Source organism: Pleurodeles waltl, chromosome 11 (genome assembly GCF_031143425.1).
Source record: "Pleurodeles waltl isolate 20211129_DDA chromosome 11, aPleWal1.hap1.20221129, whole genome shotgun sequence".
Lineage (NCBI taxonomy): Eukaryota > Metazoa > Chordata > Amphibia > Caudata > Salamandridae > Pleurodeles > Pleurodeles waltl.
In genome coordinates, this window is record NC_090450.1 from 20,905,332 (window position 1) to 20,926,075 (window position 20,744).

General features: G+C 45.7%; 1 protein-coding gene across 1 annotated transcript in view; it reads left to right on the forward strand.

Annotated features, from left to right (window-relative positions):
* The window catches only part of ARMC9 (armadillo repeat containing 9), a 415,690-nt gene that overhangs the window by 191,420 nt on the left and 203,526 nt on the right, over positions 1–20,744 (forward strand). Inside the window, exons 15-16 of the mRNA XM_069212859.1 lie at positions 9,003–9,142; positions 11,298–11,374. Of these exons, the coding sequence (XP_069068960.1) occupies positions 9,003–9,142; positions 11,298–11,374 (217 nt within the window). The remainder of the gene's footprint in view (positions 1–9,002; positions 9,143–11,297; positions 11,375–20,744) is intronic.

A 20,744-nucleotide genomic window follows, 5' to 3' on the forward strand; every position in this document is an offset into this window, starting at 1 on the left:
AGCACACCTGAACTCCCCTGGGTGTGCATGGCCCCTCTCTGTAGGCAGCACACCTGAACTCCCCTGGGTGTGCAGGACTCCTCTCTGTAGGCAGCACACCTGAACTCCCCTGGGTGTGCATGGCCCCTCTCTGTAGGCAGCACACCTGAACTCCCCTGGGTGTGCATGACCCCTCTCTGTAGGCAGCACACCTGAACTCCCCTGGGTGTGCATGACTCCTCTCTGTAGGCAGCACACCTGAACTCCCCTGGGTGTGCATGACCCCTCTCTGTAGGCAGCACACCTGAACTCCCCTGGGTGTGCATGACCCCTCTCTGTAGGCAGCACACCTGTAACTCCCCTGGGTGTGCTTGACTCCTCTCTGTAGGCAGCACACCTGTAACTCCCCTGGGTGTGCTTGACTCCTCTCTGTAGGCAGCACACCTGAACTCCCCTGGGTGTGCATGACCCCTCTCTGTAGGCAGCACACCTGAACGCCCCTGGGTGTGCAGGACTCCTCTCTGTAGGCAGCACACCTGAACTCCCCTGGGTGTGCAGGACTCCTCTCTGTAGGCAGCACACCTGAACTCCCCTGGGTATGCATGACTTCTCCGAGTAGGCAGCAAATCCCTGAACTTTCAGCAGCTTAAACCCGTTTCATCACAGAAACCTTTTGCTGCTGGCAGGAACAGCACTTGTAATTCCTCTGCATGTGCATGACTCCTCTCTGTAGGCAGCACACCTGAACTCCCCTGGGTGTGCATGGCCCCTCTCTGTAGGCAGCACACCTGAACTCCCCTGGGTGTGCATGACTCCTCTCTGTAGGCAGCACACCTGAACTCCCCTGGGTGTGCATGACCCCTCTCTGTAGGCAGCACACCTGAACTCCCCTGGGTGTGCATGACCCCTCTCTGTAGGCAGCACACCTGTAACTCCCCTGGGTGTGCTTGACTCCTCTCTGTAGGCAGCACACCTGTAACTCCCCTGGGTGTAGGCAGCACACCTGAACTCCCCTGGGTGTGCAGGACTCCTCTCTGTAGGCAGCACACCTGAACTCCCCTGGGTGTGCAGGACTCCTCTCTGTAGGCAGCACACCTGAACTCCTCTGGGTGTGCATGACTCCTCTCTGTAGGCAGCACACCTGAACTCCCCTGGGTGTGCAGGACTCCTCTCTGTAGGCAGCACACCTGAACTCCCCTGGGTGTGCATGACTCCTCCGAGTAGGCAGCAAATCCGTGAACTTTCAGCAGCTTAAACCTGTTTCATCACAGAAACCTTTTGCTGCTGGCAGGAACAGCACTTGTAATTCCTCTGCATGTGCATGACTCCTCTCTGTAGGCAGAAAACCCTTGTACTTTCAGCAGCTTAAACCATTTGCATCCAATCTTTTGCTGCTGATAGGAACAAAATCTGTAACTCCCCTGCGAGTGCATGACTCCTCTCTGTAGGCAGAATATTTCTGTACTTTCAGCAGGTTAAACCATTTTCATCAAACCTTTTGCTGCTGGTAGGAACAACACCTGTAACTCCCCAGGGTGTATATGACCCCTCTCTGTAGGTACAGTATTTCAGTACATTCTGCAGCTTAAACCCTTTTCATCAGACAAACCCTCTTCTGCTGGTAGGCAGCAGGCATGTAACTTCCGTCCGTGTACATGCACCCACGTTGTAGGCACCATGGGCCAGATGTAGCAAGCCTTTTGCGCCTCGCAAACTGCAAAAAACGCAGTTTGCGAGGTGCAAAAGGCCAAACGCGATGCACAACCGCAAATTGCGAGTCGGTACCAACTCGCAATTTGTGGCTGCGACTCGCAAATAGGAAGGGGCGTTCCCTTCCTATTTGCAACCGCATCGCCATGCAGAGTTGCTTTGGGACCGCGAATGCGGTCTCAAACCAACTCGCAGTTACCATCCACTTGAAGTGGGTGGTAACTCATTCGCAAAAGGGAAGGGGTCCCCATGGGACCCCTTCCCCTTTGTGAATGCAAACAAAAAAAAAAAATTCAGCGCAGACAGTGGTCCTAAGGACCACTGCCTACTCTGAAAAAAACGAAACTAAATGGTTTCGGTATTTTTTCTTTTTGCAGCTCGTTTTCCTTTAAGGAAAACGGGCTGCAAAAAGAAAAAAAAAACTGCTTTATTAAGAAAGCAGTCACGGACATGGAGGCCTGCTGTCTCCAGCAGGCCACAATCCCTGTGAGTGCCTAGACTCGCTATGGGGTCGCAAACTGCGACCCACCTCATTAATATTCATGAGGTGGGTCTTTGCGACCCCATAGCGAGTCACAGAAGGTGTCTGAGACACCTTTCTGCATTTCATATTGCGAGTTGCAATTTGAGAGTCGCTATGACTCGCAAATTGCAAGTCGCAATATGAAACCTACCTACATCTGGCCCCATATTCCTAGATCTGTGTCTTAAGCGGTAAGTGTTTGAAACCGAGTATTCCAAATAAACAAAAGCACAACCGCTGTGTGGTTCACCACTTCACACGGATTGTGCCTTCCAGTTCCTATTATGCCAAAGATTAAGTCCAGTAGTAACAGAAGGCAGGACCTAAAATCTCTCTAAAACACAGAAAAGGTGATTGGCAGATGCTTGCAATAGGTCTAACCACTGGCAGTCGCTCAGCGTAGCATTCCAAACTATCTCCATCTTTCTTTTGCTCATCATGCCACCTCAGATTAGACCTAGGTATATGCTAACCAGTCTACTCCAGAAGGAACAGGCCATCCCAAACTGCTAAGCCAGGTCCTCTCTGAGCTGGAACACAATCAACCCAAGACCACTTTTGCCCTGATTGGGGCTCTTCAGTCGGGTGCAGCTTGATGCCAGTGGCACAGTGAGCAAGAGACCCACGTCTGGGCATACCCTTCGCCACTTAGGGCATCACATCAAAAACACACGAGGTGATGAGAGGATGCTTTAAATACGTTTAACCACTAGCAATTGCTTGGTGTAGCTTTCTAACCCATTGTTCTTTCACTGACCATTCCACATCAGATTAAACTCAGCTACGTGCAAATCAGTCTTGCCCCTGCTCCAATATGGGAACAGTCCAACCCAACTGCCAAGCCAGGGACTCTCTCAGCTGGAACACACGTAACTTAATACCAGTTTTGCTTTGTCTGCGGCTCTTCGAGCAGGTGTAGATTGATAGCAGTGGCACAGTGTTCAATGAACAATTATGTGTTTTACAAGTCTCTGAAAGATTTTGTGTTTATTGTATTCTAATGTTTGGTAAAAAACTTTACCCCTGAAGATGGGATATGTATGCCAAAACGCATTGTGAACTGGATCATAAAAAATAAAAGATGTGTTGATTCCAGTTTCCAATCAAGTTACAATGAAGTGGGAATTAGTGCATCATTGACAGCATGAATTAAGGATAAATGAGTTATATTCAAGGATTCTACTTGATTTGTGCGCACCCTTACATATGGGGAGAGACTCCCCATCAAATAATGAGATTATATTTACTTCTGGCAGTCACAACGGGCAGATAATCTGTTCACAAAGTTAATACGGGTTAGATAACGGGGGATTATAGACCATTAGTTTACATGTATTATCGGAGGTGGGCTTCTGATCACCCAGGGGTAGTGTGGTTGCATTATAGGATACAGAACGCATCCCCATTAGGGTGCCTGGAGCAGCCTTCTAGACATCCACTAGCACAGGATTGTTGCCTGCACCTTCTTTATGTACACTCATATCCATGTCCAATCCACTAATCGTTTGTCCTGTGATAACTTTCCACAGGACCAGTGCTTCTCTCCAGAGCGGGCGCATGATTTAATCCAAGTTGTGAAACCCTTCCATCCGTCCATCCAAGTGGAGCTCCATAACTCTCACTGGCACTAATGTTGCCCTGTAAGCCAGTCTAAGTGGTACAATGTATAAGCCACCAGACATTTTATTAAAACCATGTAATACTCACATTAAAGTCTTAGCCTCTAATTGTTTTTTAGAATAGTTGCAACATAGTTTGTCAACTATTATTATCCCTAAATAGTGAAACTCGTAAATCAATTCAAACCTTTTTTAGACAACTGCCACCTGGTGTTCACGTTACATGTTTCACCTAATGGCAACTTAAACCGGTTTCATCTAACAAACCATTTGCTGCTGCTAGGCAGAACATTTGACATACCATTTGATTTGGAGTGATATATCACTAAAGTTCTAACTACATAATAGCTCCTTAAGCGTGATGAGTTACGCTGCGTTCCACTTGGAGTATGTCTTAAAATAAAGGCGGGACTGAGATCCTCCCCAGTTTTGCGGATGGTTCTTCAGAGCTTCCAGAGCTGCTCCCACACAGCCTTGCTTAAATGCACAGCCTGCAGCCATCTTCCTCGTTGGCACAGTTGTAATTGTCTCTGGTGACATTACCCTGGAATGACTGTATTGCACTTTTTGAGAATTTAACAGGTTTAAAGGAATATTGGTTGCTTTTAGTTTCAACCAAAGCAAGGACCAGTTAATGGTGATTAATGCTGGTTAATGCAGATTTAGTGGTCTATGAGGGTACGGTGGAGCTCAGCTGTTCTTTACCAGAGAGCAAGCATTTAAGCGAGACGGGTATGGAGCGTCTCAAATTATTTTGTCTTAGCCCGATCTAGTCAGTGGGTCCATCAAGTCCCACTGCACTGGTTATTGGTTTTATGTCCAAAGCAAGTAAAGTCTCTGTTATACTGTTGCAGCCCTTATACCCAAATGTCTTGGGTTACTGGTTAGTAAAACTGCATTGTCCATTTGTCCTATAGAGTGGATTGTGGGCTTGAGGAAACACTGGTATTTTTGTAGGTATTCAGGTGGATTTAAAGACAGCTTTAATGAGATTGAGTCCAATATGAGTGTCAAGACAATACTTCTCTGTATGCTCTTGGTTATGTGAGTATCCATTGGTCCCTATAGTTATTGTATGCTTACCTGTTGATGCTCTGTCAAAGCGTACATACATACATACAGGTGCAAGCACAAGGGGATGAATGTAAAGAGATTGAAATTTGGTTCAATGCTTGTGAAATCCAAGTATGACAACATTTCTCTTTATATTCTTGGTAATGTATGACATGAGTACGTATGATGCTCTGTGAGGGCACACATCAAGATGCAAGCACAAGGTGATGGCTGCTGTGTGTTTCATGCACAGCTTAGTATAAGAGAAAGCACCCCATGACCTTTCTTCTAACAATGAGCTAAAGTGCATGAGAACGTTCCCCCTGAAAATGAGAGAAGGCCGGTGATGCGTGTTTTCTTTAACGAACATCGATTGGCCGCACCCTTCCCTTCTAAAAAGACATTTTATGGGCCATCATCTGTCTGGTCGACAAAGAGTGATCTCTAGGGGCAAGGGGAGGGTGTTCTTTGTTAGGGGGACATCTTAGTTAGGGATCCGTCTTTGTTAGGGAGTCATATGGTTTCCTCTCAGCTGAAGAGTGGCAGCGGTTCAGACTGATTAGTGCCAACAAAAGAGGCACAGGTGTGCAACACCACAAACACATAGAGAACACCATGCCTAGAGAAGGAACACCTTCAGGTGGAAGAGAAAGAATGGAGAATTCACCAGCAAATAAGGTTTAATAAATTCACACCCTTATTGCATTGTATAATGATCATTATTAGCTTTTATCAATCCCATGAAACCTTTGCTGTTCGAATTCTGATTTACTGCTCTTGTCCATTTCACTATCTGATGGCATAAAGATTTGCCAGAAAATTCTAATAGGCATTTTATTTCTTCTGAGAAGCCCACCCCCTCTTTTGGCAGATCCACAGATATTTCGTCATCGAAGAACAATTGGTCTTGGCTCTTACTCTTACCAATAAAGATACTTCCTTGGCGCACAAAGGCCTTCCACAGCAAGGCGAAAAATAAACTCCGGGTAGCAGGTCAATTAAGGATGTATTATTGTTAAAGTGGTTAAAGCGAGGAACAGTTGTAATAAGTCATGTAACCTGTCGTTGAACTGTTTGGCTTGCCTGATTACGAACTATGGTCCACCGTAGTTACTTTGTAATAGCTTTGTTTACAGTACATTGTGTCCAGCCCAATTCTTCAACCTCACGTGCTCCCAGGTAGTTCATTTGCTGTAATGTGCGGTGTGAACAAATCATTACATTCAAGCTGGGAATGAGCCCAGTTGAGAGAATGAATGGCCTCCAGGTATGTTCTTGATACAACACGTCTCAAGCTTCCCCAAAAGGGATCCTTCTTGCATTTCTAATGGATCTTTACATTGAACACCTGATGCACAAAGCTGTTTGCTAGTGTAGCTTTAGCTTACACAGCAAATAACGTTTTGACAAGCATAAAACTACATTTGCAGTTGCAAAAAGTAGTTTTATACCACCTAAAATAATTATTTGAACTGAAAGTTTGGGAACGCCAGAAACTTTTTTGTCCCATTCACACCCAGGAAAAAAGTGGAATTCACACCCAGGAAAAGAGTGACAATTTGCTAGGAACAATCCACCGAATTGGTGAGGCTGTAGGTCAAGGGTTTTGCAACTGGAAAAGTATTTTCCTTAAGGATAAAAAACAAAATGAACCGAAATAAGTGCAATAGGACACATGCCTGGGTATTTTCCCCAAAGAGCAGTTGCTTACAGTGTGTAAGCGTAAATGCCTTTGTATGGCTGTATGCTGAATTCACAAATACTTTCCTGCAGTATGCCTGGAAACCCTAACCCACTGCAGAATTCCAGTCGTATTTCAGGAAACCTTTGGAATTTCGAAATTTCGAAATGTGCAGATTTCAGACTTTTTGTAGAATTGGGTCCAGTGCATCTAAGAAGTATTCCATGCTCCAGGTTTGTCCTTCTCCTTTCACAAGCTCTTTTTTATAACCTTTTATATTCAATCCGTTACAATCAGATTTGATGACTGTACCTCTCGCTGGAGTTCATTGCGATTTTCATCAAACAGTCTTAAACTAACTGTGATTCCAGACATCAAGGTCGAGGAGAAAAAGTTCCAGGTTGTCAAGCAGAAGTCATAGTCCCTTGTAAAGTTTCTTATGTCCTGTTGACACACTGCTTTTGAGCATAGAACCCCAAGGACTTGGTACTAAAGTAGGACAGGTGAGGTCTCGGAAAGCTTTCACCGAGGCCTCTCTAAATGCTCTTTCAGCATCGTACCTTATTTCAGATGGTCCTCTGTTTTTCCTGTGGCTATAGACATGTCCGTCTCTGGAAACACTAGGACATGCCCACCAGGGCAGTGAGGGGAGATACAGTGCGGAGATGGGCCTTGTTGTCCTCGTTGGGATGGTCTAAGGCAGCAATTGGTGTCGCTCTGTTACACCTGCACTGCCCCTTTCCCCCCTTTAGTAGGGTCATGCAGGCAGTACCAGGGTAAGGAATTGAACTGGTCAAGAGCTGAGGCTGGTGATGGGCCAAGGGCTTGTGTAAGGGATCAACCATACGATGTTATCTGGGATGAAAGGGTGTGTGCCTCACTTCTGCTACTGTTTAGGAGAATTGATGTCGATGTTGGTAGGGCGATTCCCTCTTTTGAAGGCCCGAACAGTCACGTACAAGAGTTGTAACATGACCCACTCCGCCACCATCAACCAAAGCACTCTGTAAAACCACTTATTCAAACTGAAAAATGTTGATATCTTTGTGTGAGTAAAGGAAGCCTTCACTGAATGTACCAAGCTCTCCAAGTGCATGAGGTTCACATAGTCTAGTCTTAATTGGACAACCGCTATGTGTGGAGAACTTCTGCAACAAGATGCTAGGAATTAGGTGATGCTTCTTGCAAATGTAGCTGTCGATTACAACATTTAATCACGTGAGTTCCTTGTTTTTAAACAAGTCTTGTTGGTCATACAGTATATTTCTATGTGTATTTATTTACTACTACCACTAAGTTTGGTGCTTGAACCAGTTGATCTAGCGAGTGGAAAGATGGGGTGCCGTTGGAAGTGCTCCCACGACCAGCACTTCTGCTTGTGCTCCATCAGCATACTTGCTTTTATCCCCCAGATGTCATCATTCTGAAGCTTGGGGTGAAAGGTTTGCCAGTCACATGGGGCCAGATGTAGCAAGCAGTTTTGCCCATTCTGTGTCTATGGGAAAATGTGTTCGTACATATGGCCCATGGTTCTCTGCCTGGTCCTTACTCGTCACGAACAAGTAGGGAGGTCCTACAAATACTTCAGACCGAGCACTGAAACAGTCACAGTTCTAGGCCACCTTACAGCGGAGTTGAGACCACCCCAGGCAACCGTGCAGGATATTACGTACAAGTAGTACATAAAGAACAGTCCATCACATAAAGGAAGCTCTACTTCTCACCAGTCACTGATTGGAAGAGGCTGTGGCTCAGCACTGTAGCTGGGAACTGTAGCACCTTGATGCACTCTGGTCTCAGGTCAGGCTGTGTGTTAAGGTGTGAAGGCATCCTAGAGCCGGAATGCACAGTTTGAAAGTTAGTGAGGTCATGTTTTGAATCCCTAGATGGTTGAGACATGAGCTTGCACCCCCTTGAGATGAAGGTGCCTTTCTGTCATTTTAAATTGATATACCTACAACATACTGGGAATGGTGTTAGATTTCTCTGCAGGAACTTTCCACCTTCAAGTCACTAGCTGAATTCTGAACTATCAATCACTTTCAGAGATAATTACCATCTGTTACGCTTACCCAAGGTAGGGATGGACTCATTTGTGTATGACTAGCCCTCACTTAAAATTACAAAGCCAGTGTGGTTGGAAATGATGCAATTATGCCCTGAGGCATTCCCAGTGATTTAGAAGTGTTTGTGTAACTTCAAGTACCTAGAGGGTGCCTCTGGTCATGTGTATTATTCACCCTCTCTGGAAGAGGTGTTTCCATGGATGTCACCCTGGCTTAAAGTGACTTTGGACTCAAACTGCACTGCACTGCACTGATGATACCCAAAGCTTGTATTAGACATTATAGCTACCTTGTCTGCCATTGAGTTTCTAAGTCAGTGTCATTATTCATGTCCCTCCCAAAGGCTTATAGAAGGTGTTGTTTCTTCCTAGGCGCGCCCTTCAGTCAACTATGATCAGGGATGGCATCATTTTCTGGCTCGTCGATGTCTTGGAGGAGACTGATTGTCTTTCGGACTACACCGTGGAGTACTCAGTTGCCCTGCTGATGAACTTGTGCCTCAGGAGTGCAGGTAAGGGCAGCTGGAGTGTATACAGACCATCTCAACTACTTTCTGACACCCTAATTTCACACTTGATCCCACCTTGTCAAACACATGCAACTTACATTTGCACCCCAGATAACATTTCTGCTAGCACTGTTGTTAGCATCCAATTATGAATGAACACACATAAATATGGTTTAGCATGTGCCAATAAGCAGGGTTTAACCCACATTGCTTATTACCCTAGTGCCCTGTTTTCCATTTGCACTTAACCACCAGGATGGACTTGGTGGACAGCGCCTAGGCAAACATTGGATTACATTTGTCTCCTTTTGCGAAATTAGACATCTCTTTTTAGGTCTGGCGTTAGCCAAGCCCTTTTGATTTTACTAAAATTAGATCTGTACTATAATATGTTTACTTACAGGGGACGTTCGGCCTGCCCTGTATGTCCATTGGTCTTTTGCTGTGTCATTAACATTTGATTTCCGCCCCCTTCAGCAGGCAGCCAATAGATCTGCTAATTTCAGGCATTGGTTAACTCTACTGCATCTGCTCTTTCACAAGGAGCTGCTCTTCTGCCCACACACAGTAGTTCTTTCTCTGCTAAAGACGTGTATGGTAACAAGCTATCTGTTTAAAAATTACTTATTATCAGCGTATATTGGACTGGGAGCCCTCGCATTGCTTCCCTTTGGATGGCTTTTGTGTCACTCTCATTTGCTTGCTTCTTAACCAGTGGCTCGCGTTGATAATCTTGTGTCTGTCCCTCCACTTTGAGCATATTCTCTTTACTTGTGTCTTTCTGCTACTCACTTTTAGTGGCTACTTTGTTAGGTCGAGCACAGCAGTGCGCAAGCGCTGCTTTTCCGACGGGTTGGTGTGTATCTGGGATTTTAACCACGCCCATCACTATCACTCGTTCGTGGGCTTGCCTTTCAAAAATCCTTTGTTATCTTTGGTAAATGTTTTATGTTTGTCCCTCCTTAGGGCGGTTTTGTTATCACCTTGGACATTGCTCTTGTTACATGGATAATTGCTCTTTTGTTGCTAACTTTGACTGCGAGCAAACTTCTTTTTCCTTTTGTCTCTCTCTCCGCGCTCACGGCGGCGCTTTGAATCCGCTCGCTTATGTCAACTGTTTTATTTTGTTTGTGTGGCAAGGAAGGTCCAGTTCGAAATTTACAATGCTAATAGCTCTAAAGCAAGCACACGCGAGACCCATTGCATTGCAGATGCTTGTTTCTTTTGCATAAGGACTCCACTGGAGTGCAGGTGATTTCCAGCTCTCTACGTAATGTGCTTCTCTCCCCATGACTCGTGCTGCTGTAACTACCTGTGTCCTTTTCTCCCCCCACCTTGCTATCTAATGCCGGCGTGGTTCTTCGCACACAGATCCATGTTGCTCTCCCTCGTCTGTGTTCTTCTCTTCCACCACCAATGCTCCACGTTGCTCTCTCTTGCCTGTGTAGGACCCTACTTGAATCAGTAAATAAAAAAGAAAAAAAAAGTACTGGTGTCTTTTGGTACGTGTGCACATATGTGATTCGCATGCCTACAAAATGATGTGGCCGCCATGTCCTAGTGCTTTTTTTCCCACCTTTTCATCCATGCTGCACAGCATCGCTAACAATCATTGGCAAAGCCCATAGGCCTCAAAGGTGAGACCATATGGATTTGCCAGTGATTGTTTATATATTGGCCATGGCACAACAGCTCCCCCAACTCGAGGCTGGCACTTGAGTTTCATCAGATAAACCAATTGCATGCATAACTCGTTTTTTAAAATGTATTCTAAAAATGCCGGTCTGAATGTGAATGCACTAGCCGCCATATTTGTAGTAGTTTTTGTAACAAAGTTTTACAAAAACTATAAAAAGAAACAAACTTTGGCAAAGCCAGAAGGTTGGCACATGATGTCGGATGTATTGGTTTTGCCAGTGCTTATCATTAACACTAGTTTTTGGTAGAATGGTCCTGTTGTTCTTTGTCCCTCCTTTTCTGATCCTCACACCATATCTCTTTCCTTGACTGGTGTGAGACAGCATTTGTAACTTTCAACAATATCTTGTAATTGCGGCTTGCATTCAGTAGAGCACGTTGACATCAAATGAGGTAATTTAGTCTTTTTGCATTCTGCATCTTTTCTGTTGATTTGTTTGAGTCTATTTTTTCTTTCCAGGAAAGATGATGTGCGCTAAAGATTCTCGGCATGTGCTGAAAGTGCTGTCGGACCTCCTGGGCCACGAGAATCATGAGGTATGGTAAGGCATATAGCCACCCAGATATTGCCTATAACCCCAGTGTGTAATGCAGGCCATGTTTTGCTGCTTGGTGGGAGAATGATTTTCAGTGTTAAGCAGGGCTGCTCAGGGTGTGGATAGCTTGATCGCATGTCTCAATGAACTCAGGGTAGTATCCAAGACTATCTGGGGACATGGACCTGTCTTTGCCGTTGGTAGTGAGGACGCTTGTTGATGACTCGCACGTGTGGCTGTTACTTCTTGCTTTCATCATCTGTGCATGACAGTGGAGGTACCCATGCTATCCCTTGTAACTTGTGTCTCAGAAACCTGCCTCAAACACATGTATCACTAAGTCATAGATTATCAGCATTATAATGTGTTCCCCATCTGTGAAGATCAGCCTGAAAACTGACACTTTAGATTTATTCCAGGCCTGCAACCCACATGCACTCTCCTTTTATTGATTCCGCATAATGAGATGACCCAGTTGACCAATGGCTGGAACATCTTGGACATTACGTTGGTGTACAGGTCACAAGTGCGGACAAGATGGCCCCGCGTCTCAGAGGGCTGCACATACACATTTTTGAAAAAGCTATTTCTGGTCCCGTTTCCCTGCAGCAGTCCACATTGGAGTCTAACAGGAGGATCTTTGAGTGGAACAAAAAGAGATCCTCCTGTTTGGTGGAATTTGGTGCGAAGATTCCCTGCGGCTGGTATTACTGTTACCAGCCGGGTTCCCTGCATGGAATTCTGGTATTCCCTGTTCCGTGGGGTTTAACCCGCCACACATTTACAGCTATCTCTGAGATGGTGCTGGAGGTGTGCAGGGGCTTTGAGGTGAATCAGAGAAGAGAAGTGGAAGGAGAGTTCTGGCAGGGTTCAGCATTGCATTCCCTGCCCCCTCTCCAAAAGAGAAATACTGGCAGGGACCTGGGGACTGGGCTTGGCTGTTGTTGCAGGCAAAGCCTCATGTGATTTTACTGCCCGAAATTGCCATCTGCTAAAATAGGGTCCTGTGTTCTCCCACCTGGACTAAAGTGGGCGAAGGAACAACAGGTCAGTCCTGATCAGACATCGAAATTACATACGGCCATTCCGTTCCACCTGATTCCTAAACTGGCCGATACTGTGGTTTGATTAGACTGTGTCTCAAGTTTACAATTGTTGCTACACTGATCAACCCCAAACACAACAAAGATGCGTTTCATGGATGAACTTGCATCACCCTCCTTTCGTTCTCAAGCTGCAAACAAATCTGTAAGTACTGCCTTGAACTAAGAAACCATGCCTGTGGAAAGGCTTCTGCAGCTCAACATGTTGGGCCAGATGTATCAAAGGTTTTTACCCATTCTATGTCTATGGTAAAATGTGTTCATACGTATGGCCCGTTGTTCTTTCTTGAAATAGTGCATGAGTTTATGTGGCTGGGTAGCATATTATATGATGCTAGGTCTGTGAAGTGTGGCAAGTTCACGGGGACTGCTCTGTTTTCTCTTTCCTGTAGAGGGTGCATGGGTTTTGACACTGTTGTGGAAATCTACAGATGGGGGCTCAGGCACATATGTGTGCTAGCCCACTAGATGATTTGCTTGGGGGAACCTCTAGGTAATGCTGTTATACATCTCAGTTGAGTTGGGCTCTGCTGGGGTACGACCTTCTGGCCAAAATGAAATCGGAATGTCCTACTAGAAATGAGAATGGGCTGGGAGTAACAGGTGTGAAACTCACTCCTGACTTCTTGCAGCAGGTTATAGTAGAAAACAGAGGAAAGCTAAGGCGTTGGCATCGGGCCCACTTCAATTCAGGCACCCGCTGCAGGCAGTGCCAATACGGTCATCGCAGGTCTTACCTGGCGACAGCGGGACCGCAAAACCTACTGGCGGCCCATGGCGTAGACTTAAGCCCCTGCCTCGTTCTGCCTGCATAGCGCAGCATTTGCTGTGTTTGCCCAGAAATGCTCAGTTGACAGCTGGACTACCCCAGGATTGAAGGGTCTATAGAATAATAATGCTGCACGTGTGATTGTTTGGCTGTCGGAGTCCAAACTCATAACTGAGCATGACGTTTCAGTAGCAGAATAAACCTGGGAGGTTAGGTAAATAAACTGCATGTTCGGATCAAGCCAATCTCTTCAAAAGCTGTGCAGAAACAGCCAGACCTTTCTTCATAAATATTCAGCCAAAACAGCCCATGACATTCTAGTAGCAGAAGTGACTCTTCGAACAACTTTTACATTTGAGCAGCCATAAAGCATTCATTGCCATGCATGAAATGTACTCGAGCCATCGGACCAGTCCAGCCCGAATCCATACTTAAAGCCCCATAGTGACTACCTTTGCCTAACTGCATGGAGTTCAAACTCTTAATCCCACAGCATCGAATAATGGAGTCGCACTAGTAGAACCTCCTGACATCTCTGGTTTTCTCCATCAGTGTGCCGAAGCTCCCGTTTATCGGATCCATTCTGAATCCAACACAGGTTTAAACCTTTTCTCCGCTTCAATGATTCCACGGCATTCGGACCATGATCGGATGCTTCAGCCTTGGCCCTCTGTCTCAGAGTGACTCTGAGACTTCTAGGCCTCTTGCATTCTGCTTGTCGACTCCACCAGATGACACATATGGGCTTTGCAGTGGAATTTCAAGTTTTAATGGGTTCCGCACCGAGAGAACCAGTCAGCTTGAATTTAGGCATCAGAAGAGATTGCAAAAGATCGGCACTTGTGTCTGCCAACTGCAATTGGACCAGTGGGAGATCCCTCCCCTAACACCTACCCCGTCCAGAGCTGACAGTGTTGACGGATGCATCACTGCTGGGTTGGGGAGGTAATCTGGGAGAGGTGGAGATATCCTTACTCTTTGGTAATGCTCTTTCTTGTGGATACTCTAGTCACACATTTCTCACTGTCCCAACATCTCCCTGTTCTAGGGAATTACCTCATGTCCATCTAACAAAGTCCCAATCTAGGAGTCTGCTCACTGTCACATCCGATCACTTTTTAAGCTCGGTGTATTATGACGTGGATATTCGTGAAAGAACCTGATGTCGGCATGCAGTGGTGGCAAATATATGTGACTCTGACTTCACTCCAGGGCAGGATGGTGCTGACGTAGAGCTGCAGGAGACCGCCCGCTGGCATGCAGGAGAACTGGTCCAAAACATCTCCAGATCCAGCTTGGCAGATGGGTGTGTTCGGAAGGTGTGGAATCTGCGGTTAGATTTAGGATCCACCAGAAATGCATTACTGAGGGAAAGAGACTTGTCCTTTTCTCCTTTTGGTTTTCTTTTATCACCAGTGCTCTGTGCTTGACATGATAGGTCCCTGATCCAAGTGGCATCTTTGTGAGCCTTTAGAAGGGCTTGCAGGGCCCAAGCTTTTGATGGATACACAGGAGAGAAATACTTTTTAACCTGTGAAAATAGAGGTTATGACTTCACTGACAGCTACCCGCTCTTAGCCGAAAGGAAGGAACATACCATGAAACAAACTTAAGAAAACAGTAACAGAAAAGAACTTCAACATACTTTGAGAGACTTCAGTTAGCAGTTCTTTTGTTCCCCTCCTGTAACCTGTTGATACGGGGGCGATCGGAGCACTGCCGGCTGGGCTCTGCCGGTCACGCCATGGCACTCTGGAGTTCTGTCCCAGTCGAGGATTGGGGTGACACTTCCTGGCAATTCGTATATTTAAAAATTATTCTGTGAAGCTGGTCGTTGACACTGGTTATTCAGAACCAGGACACCTTGGTTAATGGCAATCATTTAATGGAATGATTACATAAACCTGAGTGCCCCGCGTGTAAGGATTCGTGGAGGCAGTCGTGATAGCAAAAAAAGAAGTTGGGGTGTTAAATCCTGCTTTTTGAAAGGGGCTACGCCACAATCCATAGGTGTTTTGCCAAATTCCTCTGTTCAGTGGGTCGGGTATTAAACCAGAGCAACCTGGATTTTGGAGAAAACATACAGCCCTAAGCTGAATGTGTAATCATCACAAGTAAGCTACAACCATCGGAAAAGTCTCCACTAAAATTGTCTAATACAGTGATATCATAGTCTTATCTAGTTGGGTGGTCAGTGAACGACAGGATCACCTGAGGAACCCCACATCGCTCCCTCGACTCTTCAGCCTGGTTGGCCATGTCAAAGGGTCTGATGAAGAGTTTGGGAGATGGGTTACTGTCAAATTGTGATGGGTATGCCACCCGCCGTATTACGATCTCCATAGGATATAATGGAATTTCTAGTACTAATACGTCACACGTGTGATGGAGTAACTCCATCCGCCAGGAGCTTAAATCAGGCCCAAAGTCTCTTCAGCTGACGTGCACCACTTGGCCAGTTACTGTCACCAGGCCCTAGCTAAGAGACGATCATTTCATTTTTCTGCACCAATAAAAACCTTTTCTTTTTTTCACATCTTTTATAAAGTACTATCTACTGTTTCTTACAGGAGAGCAGTTTTTAACCAAACGCTCATGTGGCACCAGCCTGGACTGGCTTTTTTAAGCTTGTTTTTAACAGGGTGGGTTACACAGACGAAAGCAACCTGAGCTTGGCTAGGTGCTGCGAATTTGCGGTCGAATGTATCTCAGACTTTTGTTGTGTAACACTTTTCCCACTGAGTTACGCACTTTAAATATTTTTTTTGAATTTATTATGTTTAATGGCTGCAACTAACGCATGAGTGAATTGCACAAATATGTTGGTCACATTCTCCTGTTTTACTTTTCAATGGTTTTAATTAACTGTGCAAATAAAGTTCGAATTACCTGCACAGAGCACGCAAGTTGCCTCTTTTGCGCATGTGAGTGTGATGGGATGTCGTCTCATTTCATTAACCAGGGGCTGTGACACAAGGTGCCCCTGTCATTGAAAACTCACCTACTTGCATCTAAGTTCTGTTCCTACGTATGGGCGGTATTCCGAAGAAGGGGTGACGCATGAGGAAGAATGATGAATAAAGCAGCTTTAGCTACGTGTAGAACTCATTGAAACACTTTGCCAAAGTTCTTTGAATTGGAAAGCAGAACCCCTTGTGTGAACACAAGAAGATCCGTCGCGCTTCTCACCGAGGGAGTGGATACAGTGCCAGTACCACACTGTTGCACAATGACTGACTGGTGCTGGCGTGCAAACACAATCCTGCCGTAAAGGGACCAGGGCCGGCGCAAGGCCCTTTGCTAGATTAGGCTAAGTGGCCTTTTACGAGCCTCCGCCTTTATGATGAATCCTCATTTGTCGCCTGTATGGGCAGTTGTGTGCAATTCTAGCAGGTAGCCCAGATTCGCCATAGCACGGGAGCGCGTCTGATGGGGCCCACGCCCACGTATTCCACTGGGGGTAGGGACATAGTGAACACTATTTTCTCCAGATAGGTTATAGTGAACTCTATCTGCTCCACATAGGGCATAGTGAATACTAATTGCTCCACATAGGGCATATCGAACACTATCTGCTCCACATACAGTATAGTGAACACTATCTGCTCCAGATAGGTTATAGTGAACACTGTCTGCTCCAGATAGGCTGTAGTGAACACTGTCTGCTCCAGATACGGTATAGTGAACGCTATATTCTCCAGAAAGGGTATAGTGAACACTATCTGCTCCATATACAGTATAGTGAACACTGTCTGCTCCAGATACGGTATAGTGAACACTGTCTGCTCCAGATACGGTATGGTGAACACTGTCTGCTCCACATATCCACATAGGCTACAGTGAACACTGTCTGCTCCAGATAGGCTATAGTGAACACTGCCTGCTCCACATAGGCTGCAGTGAACACTGTCTGCTCCAGATACGGTATGGTGAACACTCTCTGCTCCACATATCCACATAGGCTACAGTGAACACTGTCTGCTCCAGATAGGCTATAGTAAACACTGCCTGCTCCACATAGGCTGCAGTGAACACTGTCTGCTCCAGATAGGCTATAGTGAACACTGTCTGCTCCAGATATGGTATAGTGAACACTATATTCTCCAGATAGTGTATAGTGAACACTATTTGCTCCATATACAGCATAGTGAACACTGTCTGCTCCAGATACGGTATAGTGAACACTGTCTGCTCTAGATAGGCTACAGTGAACACTGTCTGCTCCAGATACGGTACAGTCAACACTTGCTACTTCAGAGAGGCTACAGTGAACACGGTCTGCTCCTGATAGGCTATAGTGAACACTGTCTGCTCCAGAAACGGTATAGTGAACACTATCTGCTCCATATACAGTATAGTGAACACTGTCTGCTCCAGATAGGCTACAGTGAACACCGTCTGCTCCAGATACGGTATAGTGAACACTGTCTGCTCCAGATACGGTATAGTGAACACTGTCTGCTCCATATAGGCTATAGTGAACACTGTCTGCTCCAGATAGGCTACAGTGAACACTGTCTGCTCCAGATACGGTATAGTGAACACTGTTTGCTCCATTTACGGTATAGTGAACACTGTCTGCTCCATATAGGCTATAGTGAACACTGTCTGCTCCAGATAGGCTACAGTGAACACTGTCTGCTCCAGATACGGTATAGTGAACACTATATTCTCCAGATAGGGTATAGTGAACTCTGTCTGCTCCATATACAGTATAGTGAACACTGTCTGCTCCAGATACGGTATAGTGAACACTGTCTGCTCCATATACAGTATAATGAACACTGTCTGCTCCAGATACGGTATAGTGAACACTGCCTGCTCTATATACGGTATAGTGAACATTGTCTGCTCCAGATAGGCTATAGTGAACACTGTCTGCTCCAGATACGGTATAGTGAACGCTATATTCTCCAGATAGGGTATAGTGAACACTATCTGCTCCATATACAGTATAGTGAACACTGTCTGCTCCAGATACGGTATAGTGAACACTGTCTGCTCCATATAGGCTATAGTGAACACTGTCTGCTCCAGATAGGCTACAGTGAACACTGTCTGCTCCAGATACAGTATAGTGAACACTATATTCTCCAGATAGGGTATACTGAACACTGTCTGCTCCAGATACGGTATAGTGAACACTGTCTGCTCCAGATACGGTATGGTGAACACTGTCTGCTCCACATATCCACATAGGCTACAATGAACACTGTCTGCTCCAGATAGGCTATAGTGAACACTGCCTGCTCCACATAGGCTGCAGTGAACACTGTCTGCTCCAGATAGGCTATAGTGAACACTGTCTGCTCCAGATATTGTATAGTGAACACTATATTCTCCAGATAGGGTATAGTGAACACTATTTGCTCCATATACAGTATAGTGAACACTGTCTGCTCCAGATACGGTATAGTGAACACTGTCTGCTCCAGATACGGTATAGTGAACACTGTCTGCTCCATATAGGCTATAGTGAACACTGTCTGCTCCAGATACGGTATAGTGAACACTGTCTGCTCCAGATAGGCTACAGTGAACACTGTCTGCTCCAGATAGGCTACAGTGAACACTGTCTGCTCCAGATAGGCTACAGTGAACACTGTCTGCTCCAGATAGGCTACAGTGAACACTGTCTGCTCCACATAGGCTACAGTCAACACTGTCTGCTCCAGATATGGTACAGTCAACACTTGCTACTCCAGATAGGCTACAGTGAACACTGTCTGCTCCTGATAGGCTATAGTGAACACTGTCTGCTCCAGAAACGGTATAGTGAACACTATATTCTCCAGATAGGGTATAGTGAACACTATCTGCTCCATATACAGTATAGTGAACACTGTCTGCTCCAGATAGGCTACAGTGAACACCGTCTGATCCAGATACGGTATAGTGAACACTGTCAGCTCCAGATACGGTATAGTGAACACTGTCTGCTCCAGATAGGCTATAGTGATCACTGTCTGCTCCATGTAGGCTATAGTGAACACTGTCTGCTCCAGGTAGGCTACAGTGAACACTGTCTACTCCAGATACGGTATAGTGAACACTATATTCTCCAGATAGGGTATAGTGAACACTGTCTGCTCCATATACAGTATAGTGAACACTGTCTGCTCCACATACAGTATAGTAAACATTGTCTGCTCCACATACGGTATAGTGAACACTGTCTGCTCTATATACGGTATAGTGAACACTGTCTGCTCCAGATAGGCTATAGTGAACTCTATCTGCTCCACATAGGGCATAACGAACACTATCTGCTCTATATACTGTATAGTGAACACTGTCTGCTCCAGTTAGGCTATATTGAACACGATCTACTCCACGTAGAGCATAGCGAACACTAACTGCTCCACATAGGTCATAGCGAACACTATCTGCTACATATACAGTATAGGAAACACTGTCTGCTCCAGATACGGAATAGTGAACACTGTCTGCTCCATAAACAGTATAGTGAACACTGTCAGCTCCATAAACAGTATAGTGAACACTGTCTGCTCCAGATAGGCTATAGTGAACACTGTCTGCTCCAGATAGGCTATAGTGAAAACTGTCTGCTCCAGATAGACTATAGTGAACACAGTCTGCTCCAGATACGGTACAGTGAAGACTGTCTGCTCCAGATACGGTACAGTGAAGACTGTCTGCTCCAGATACGGTACAGTGAAGACTGTCTGCTCCAGATACGGTACAGTGAAGACTGTCTGCTCCAGATACGGTACAGTGAAGACTGTCTGCTCCAGATATGGTACAGTGAAGACTGTCTGCTCCTGATACGGTACAGTGAAGACTGTCTGCTCCTGATACGGTACAGTGAACACTGTCTGCTCCATATACAGTATAGTGAACACTGTCTGCTCCAGATACAGTATAGTGAACACTGTCTGCTCCAGATACAGTATAGTGAACACTGTCTGCTCCAGATACAGTATAGTGAACACTGTCTGCTCCAGATACAGTATAGTGAACACTGTCTGCTCCAGATACGGTATAGTGAACACTGGCTGTTCCAGATAGGCTACAGTGAACACTGTCTGCTCCAGATATGCTATAGTGAACACTGTCTGCTCCAGATATACTATAGTGAACGCTGTCTGTTCCAGATACGGCATAGTGAATGCAGTCTGCTCCAGATACGGTATTGTGAACACTGTGTGCTCCAGATAGGCTATAGTGAACACTGTGTGCTCCAGATAGGCTATAGTGAACACTGTCTGCTCCAGATATGACATAGTGAACACTGTTTGCTCCAGATAGGCTATAGTGAACGCTGTCTGCCCAGATACGGCATCATGAACGCTGTCTGCTCCAGATACGGTATCGTGAACGCTGAGTGCTCCAAATAGGCTATAGTGAACACTGTCTGCTCCATATACGGTATAGTGAACAATGTCTGCTCCAGATACGGTATAGTGAACACTGTCTCCTCCTGATAGGCTATAGTGAACACTGTCTGCTTCAGCTACGGTATAGTGAACACTGTGTGC